Source organism: Belonocnema kinseyi, chromosome 10, assembly GCF_010883055.1.
Source record: "Belonocnema kinseyi isolate 2016_QV_RU_SX_M_011 chromosome 10, B_treatae_v1, whole genome shotgun sequence".
In the NCBI taxonomy this organism is placed as follows: Eukaryota; Metazoa; Arthropoda; class Insecta; order Hymenoptera; family Cynipidae; genus Belonocnema; species Belonocnema kinseyi.
Window position 1 is genome coordinate 6,740,106 of NC_046666.1, and position 7,406 is coordinate 6,747,511.

A 7,406-nucleotide genomic window follows, 5' to 3' on the forward strand; every position below is an offset into this window, starting at 1 on the left:
ATGAAAGTTGTAACTTTTGTGAATTTTACAGTACTGGCCATCGACTCGCTTCTGGCTCGTGGGGTCAACTTCACACTAGTGTTGAACTGCCTTCTTTACGCACTTGTAGCACAATATAATATTTCCAAATATTTTTGAATTAAAGAAAGAATTTTATTTTTTAAGTGTATGAAAAGATGCACGGGTAAAAAATTAATGGCAATTTTTCTATACAGTTTTAAAAATGGATACATTGCACAACTTCAAGTCAGAAGTGTGTGAACATTAAAAATGTTGTCTTAAAAATGGAATTAAAAATGGTCTTAAAAAGAGATCGAAGTCTCTGAATAAAGAATAATTTATTTTTTATTTTTCAGGTAAATCCCCCATATTACGTTCCTCTTGTGGAAATAGTACCAGCACCATGGACTCGTCTTGAAATTCCTGTTCAAGCCAAAGCCATAATGACTGAAATTGGTCAAGCGCCAGTTGTACTTAGCAGAGAAATTGATGGATTTGCTCTCAACAGGATCCAGTACGCACTTTATTATGTTCCCGAATTAAGGCCATGTAATACTTACCCGATTCCTACCTTAGCGACATTTTTTTTACAACAACTTACGTCCACGCAAATTTAAATCCTGTGTTCAAAATTAGGAAAATTACATGAAAGCCACTGAGAAACTTTTTTATGCTTCTAAATTTTTGGAAAAACAACGAAGAATCCAAAATTTTTTTATAAATAATAGCAGACTCGGCTGCGGATTGCGATAAAAAATGTAATCTTCAGTTTAAATACAAAATAAAAACATACCACCGAGATATTGTCTTTTTGAATTGAATTTAAACCATTTTCATCTAAGAAAGTCAGCCCATTATTTTCTGTCGCAATCCGCAGCCAAGCCTGCTCTAATTTGTGGTGTCACTTTGACATTGTCAATTTCCACCTCAAAACTGGGTGACTTTTTCTGATCGAAGTTTTTTGGCTTTAATTTAGCAATACCTCCACTCGGGAGTAGACTTTTGTTTTGTCTTGAAATTGTGATTTAAATTTCAAAAAAGTTTTTAACTTGCCTACAAAAATTTCCAATTTTTTGGTTAGCCAGTTCTGTACTGCTACTCTTCAACTGAAGAATTTTTAATTGTAACTCTATAAAATTCCATAAATTAGAACTTTTTAAATCTTCAAATTTTAATTATTAAAAAAATTTTCAAAATTGCATCATTTTCTATTATAGACATTAAATATTGTCTTCAATTGCAAATATTAAAAATTGAAGAATTTCCCATAGGGAACCTTTAAATCTATACCACATATTCGAAAAATTGATTTTAAAATATAATTTAAAAACAAAACTTTAATTCATTTCATTTCATGTCTATAAAATATAAATCTTGAAAATCAAATAATTTGCAATTCTGTTCTCAAAATTCTTATTTTGATCATTTAAATTTGCTATTTCTTCAATTTAGAAAATTTAGAATTGCTCTTGATCTTCAAAATAATCCACATTTAAAATTCTGAGTAAAAAATTTACAACAAAATAAATGGATTTTCAATCAAAAAAGATCAATTTTCAGCTAAATATGGGATAGTTAAATTTTCAGTTAAAAGAATTAACTTTCAATCAAAGAGATGAAGTTTTAACTAATGAAATTACTTTTCTACTAAGAAGAAGAACTTTCAACAAAATAAAAAAAAAAGATTTTTCTACAAAAAAGTTCAATTTTCAACCAAAGAAATAAATAATCAACTAAAATGCTCAATATGCCAACAACAATATTAATTTTTAACCAAATAGTTTAATTTTCAACTAAAAAATATCTTTAAATTTTCAGCTAAAATTATACATCTTCCAACAAAAAAATAAGTTTTTAACCAAATAGTTGAATTGGTAATAAAAATTATGAATTTTCAACGAAGAACAATTTTCTATTAAAAAGGACAAATGCCCTACCAAATAGTTGAAATTTCAACTAAGAAAAAGATAAATTTTCCACCAAAAATGGGATGGTTAAATTATCAGTTAAAATTTAATTTTCAGTTTAAGAAAATACTAATTTATAATGAAATAGTTCAATTTTCAACCAAGAAAATGAGTTGGTTAAGAAGTTTAACATTCTATCATAAAAGATAAATTTGGAATAAAATACATTTATTTTCAACCAAAAAGATGAATTCGCAACCAAATAGTTGAATCCTCAAACAAAACAGTTTAAGTTTCTAGAAAACAGTAGCGTTTTTAATACAAAACAAAAATTAAAATTCTACCATAAAAGATTTTTCGAGAAAGATTTTTCAATCAATAAAAAATAGAAAATACATCCAAAATGTTGAATTTTCGTGACAAAAAGACCTACTTGTTATTAAAAAAATAATTTTATTTTCTAAATCTAATTTCATTAAAATTCCTTGACCTGTATCAACCTTAAAATATAAATTATTTATATTAATTTTTTATTTAAACTTTAGGTACGCAATTTTAAACGAAGTCTGGCGTTTGGTTGCTGACGGAATTTTAGACGTTAAGGACGTAGATATTGTTATGAGTGAAGGCCTTGGAATGCGTTACGCTTTCCTAGGTGCTTTGGAAACGTGTCACCTAAATGCAGAAGGTAAGATTTTAACATTCAAATCAAAATTTTTAAAAAATTAGTCAAAGGAAGCCCCACGCTCCTAAAAAAAGGTTTTTTATAACTATTCCGATGTTAATTAAATCCCCCCCCCCATACTTCCCCAAACTTACTCCCCCTACTTTTCCCTCCCATCACTTCACCCTTCGAAACCCGTCCCTTCCCCAACTTCTTCCTCCTCTAATTTCACTTCTTCTCAGTTCGCCACCACTTTCCAGCCTCCATCACTTCCAATCATTTCCCCTACTTCCTTCTCTAATTCTCCGTTGATTCCTCTACTTACTCTCATCATATCCTCTCTTTTCCTACCCCTCATTTCCCCTACTTAACCTCGCCTTACTTCCCAACTACTTCCTTATTTCCCCTCCATTTGCACTCTTTTCTTACTTCCCCTAACGCTCCCAATTTACCCTACTTCCCTTCCCATCACTTCACCTTTCGCCACCACTTCCTTCCCAAACTTCGTTCTCCCTTACTTCCACTCTCCTCATTTTGCGAGCTAATACTCCCCTTTTACAAACATCACTTTCCCTCATATAACCACCCTAAGTACTACTCTAATAGCCCTCCTTTGCCAAGTTTTTCTCTCCTTTACTTCCTTCTCTCCTCACTTCGCCAGCTAACAACCCCCCTCCTCAGCCATCACTTTGCTCCCCTACTCACCCACACTACTTCCTTAACTAGTCTCTTTCACTTCCAATCATTTTGCCTACTTACCTTCTCTAATTTTCCTTCACTTCCTCAACTTACTCTACGCTCACTTCCCTTTTTTCCTACCCACTTCATTTTCCCTACTTACCCTCAGATCACATCCTCCCTGCTCACTTATTTGTCCTGCTTCCCCATAATACCCTCATTTAACCTAATTCACCCTTCCCAAACTTCTTTCCTTCCTTCTCTCCTCATTTCGCCAGCTAACGCTCTTCTTTCCCCGTCATCACTTTCCCCTCTAAGGGATTGCCCATATATTACGTAAGACATTTTTCTTTTGTTTATATCGCTGTGTCCTTTTCAAATTGATAAAAATATTATTTTCGTCTTTATTCAAACAGAAAAACGTCTTACGTAATATATGGACAATCCCTAACCACCCTCACTACTACTCTACTAGCCCTTCCTTAACTTCCCTCACTAGCCTCCTTTACTTACAATCATGTGCCCCAATAACCCTCTCTAATTTTCCTTCGCTTCCTTTCTTACCCTCTCCTAAATTCCTCACACTTACTACACCTAATTTCCTTCAGACCTACCTAATTTACCCTACTTCCCCGCCCTAATTTCCCCTAATACATCCATATACCCTACTTTCCTTTCACACACTTCACCCTTTGCAACTCCTCCCTTCCGGAACTTCGTCCTCCTTTCCTCAATTCACCAGATAACACTCCCCTTCCCCAGCCATAATTTTTCCTCCCCTACTTATTCGCACTAATCTACTAGCCCTTCCTTCAATACCCTCTCTATTCTCCCCAATTTTCCCTTACTTCTTTTACTTACCCTTTTCTCCTTTTTCCTGACTTCATCTACGTTTTTCTTCCTTTATTTTTCCTCACTTACCCTACTCCCCACTCATTTCCCGTATTATACCTCCCCTTACGTCCCATACTTCCATCCCTTCATTTTCCATCACTTCTCCTTTTCTCAGGCTTCGGACCCACTTCAAAGCTAAAAAATAGTGTTAATATTGTTACAAAAATGTTTAAATAGTGTCACGTAAAGTATTATAAATGAATTTATTTATGTAAAATGTTATTTTTTCGTCTATAGATTTCCGAAATTCCTATTTATTTATCACAGGCTTTACAGTCCTTCGCCCTTTTTCTCACTTTTCCACTTAAATGCGAACTGAATAAATAGAACCCAACAAGGAAATCCTTAAAAATATCTTGGTTGCAAGTTGATTCCTCTCAGTTGAAGAGTCAATTATTAAATTTTTCATTTTTATTTGAAACTTTTTATTATTTGGTTCAAAACTGATTTCGTTAAAAATTTAAAAAAGCTGTTAAAAAGTCATACTTCTTGGTTGAAAAATCATCTTTTTGTCATTCAACTTTTTAGTTTGGAAGTGTTTTTTTTCTGTATAAATTTCATCATTTTTTGTTTAAAATGGCACTGCCTGGTGAAAAACTAATTTGTTCGTTATAAAACTCAACTATTTGATGCAAAATTAATATTTCTGCAGAAAATTCGTTTTTATTACAAATTAATTCTCAAACAAAACTTAACTACGCCATTTTTGGTTAAAAATGGATATTTTATTAGTTTAAAAATTGAACTGTTTAGTTAAAAATGTGTAGAAACGAAAAAATTAATCAAATCAATTTTCTACTAACATCCCAAAAATTGTTCAAAATATTTAGTTGAAATTTTGTTTAATTTTCTGAAAATTTGTATTTTTTGGTAGAAAAGTCAACTACTTAGTTAAAAACTGGCCTATTATTAAATTTTTCCTTTTTATTCAAATATTTTATTATTTGATTCAAGATTGAATTATTTTGTTAACAATTCAAAAATGCTGTTAAAGTCATACTTCTGGGTTGAAAGTTCATCTTTTTGGATTTATAATTCAACAATTTCATTCAAATTTTGTTTCTTTCTTGACTAACAATTTCTTTTTATTGAAAATTCAACTATTTTTTAACCATTCATCCGTTTGGTTTGAAAATGTAAGTTTTTGGTTAAAAATGGATATTTTCGAGTTTAAAAATTAAACAATTTAGTAAAAAATTATTAGAAAAAAATACATAAACTAAAAAATAATCAAATGAAATTTGGATTAACATCACATCCATTGTTTAAAATACTTAGTTGAAAATGTATATAATTTGTCCAAAATTCGTCTTTTTGGTATAACCTACAACTATGTGGTTAAAAATTTAAGTATTTTGTTATAAATTCGTCTTTTCTGCTAGAAAATTAATTTTATTTTAGTAAAATTTAATTTTTCTAATGAAAATGTAAATATTCGATTTTTTGTTTATTTGAAAATTGATATTTTTTAGCTTAAAATTTAATTATGTTTTTGAAAATTCCTGAATTTTCTTTAAAATCATTTTTTTATAGGAAATTAGTTCTCTTGGTTTAAAATTTAATTATTTGTTAGAAAATATTTTTTGTTAAAAATTCGTATTTTTTTGCACAAAATCCATTTTCTCTGTTAAAAAAGAAACTGTAAGGTAGAAAATGAAACTGTTTTGTAGAGAATTTATCTCTTTGTATTGAAAATTTAACAATCTTGTAAAAAATTCGTTTTATTTTTTGAAAATTAATTTATTGCCTCACAAAACAGTTGTTCTTTTTATAGAAAATTATTCTCTTTGTTTCGAACTTAACTATTTGGTAGAAAATATATATATTTTATTAAAAACCCGTCCTTTTTGGTGAAAAATGCAAATATTTGGTTTAAAATTAATTTGTTTTTGTTGAGGATTTTTTTATATTAAAGTGTTTTTTAGTTAAAATTAAATTCTTTTTTAGTTTAAATATCAATTATTACATTTTTTGGTTTTGTGGAAAATGTATATAATTTATTGAGAATTCTTTTCTTATTGAATTTAACCATTTCGTTGGAAATTCAGTTGCTTTGTCCGAGGCCTTGAATTTTTATCAGCCAACCTGATAATTACATTTTTTTCAAAAATAAAATACGAATTACTGGAAATTTTTTTCATCTTTATACTTTTCAGGAATGAAAAAATATTGCGAATCCTACGCTAAAGGAATTTACAACGTCAGTATGGATTTCGGACCTGTTCCAAAATTCGAGGGCGAAATTGAAGACAAAATCAGTACAGAACTGAACGCAACTTGTCCCCTTGACAAACTTCAAGAAAGACGTGCGTGGAGAGACAAAGCACTGACGAAATTGTCGATATTAAAAAAAGAGATGAACGAATCACAGAAAAAATAATTTCGAGTTGGAATGAAAAACAAAACTCAATTTTTTGAGTTTCATCGAATCTTTTTAACGATCTTTGTGATATTTAACTGCCATTTGTTATAGTATGTATAGAATAAAATGTACAAATATATATTCAAAATAAATTGTTCTGTTTTTTAAAGTAGTTAAAAATAAAAATTTAACCTGTTCCAAATCATAAAAAAAGATTTAAAATAAAAGTTCCCCTTTCAACTCAATAAAAATGTATAAAATAACAAATTTTTCTTTTTCAGCTTAGATAAGCATTTCCGGTCAGTTCCCGGTAATAAACAATAAACAACAAATTAAAACATTCAAAATGGAACACTTGAATTCCAAAGTTTTAAAATTGAAGTTTAAAAGTTTTCAATTCAAAAATTGTGTATTCAAATGCTCAAAAATTTACTTTTATCAATAATAGAGTTCAAAGAATCAGATTAAGGGCATGTGACACAGCTAAATACCTATATTACCAACCACAGTTTTTCAGTTGACTGAATGTTTTTTTGAACCTAAGAACTTTTTTTGTAAATAAAATATCGAGCTGAAACTTTGGGAAATGTATTAGAGAACAATAAAGTACGTTTAGGTACAGCATTTTTGTAGGAACTTCAATGAAAATTATTTCATCTTTTTTCTGAACCTCAACATTTTTTTAACGTTCCAACTTTTTTTATACATAAAATATCGGTCTCAAACTTTGAGAAATGCAAGAGTCGAAAGAAAACTACGTTTAAGTACAAAGCCTAATAATAAAAGATGTAAAAAAATCTATTTCAACAATCAATTCCAACGGCATCAGCCGGTAACGTTGTACACGAAAATACGAACTCTCTAGAGCCTCGTCTAGTGGCCGCCAGGTTTCGTATTTTCG

The 7,406-nt window shown here is 29.8% G+C and overlaps 1 protein-coding gene across 1 annotated transcript; it reads left to right on the forward strand.

The window, feature by feature from the left end:
- Window positions 1-336: 336 nt before the first annotated feature.
- LOC117181373 (lambda-crystallin homolog) lies at window positions 337-6,632 on the forward strand. The gene is made up of 3 exons (XM_033373966.1): window positions 337-514; window positions 2,453-2,595; window positions 6,300-6,632. The coding sequence occupies exons 1-3, from the start codon at window positions 444-446 to the stop codon at window positions 6,521-6,523; spliced, it is 438 nt and encodes a 145-aa protein (XP_033229857.1). The 5' UTR covers window positions 337-443; the 3' UTR covers window positions 6,524-6,632.
- The last annotated feature ends 774 nt before the right edge of the window (window positions 6,633-7,406 follow it).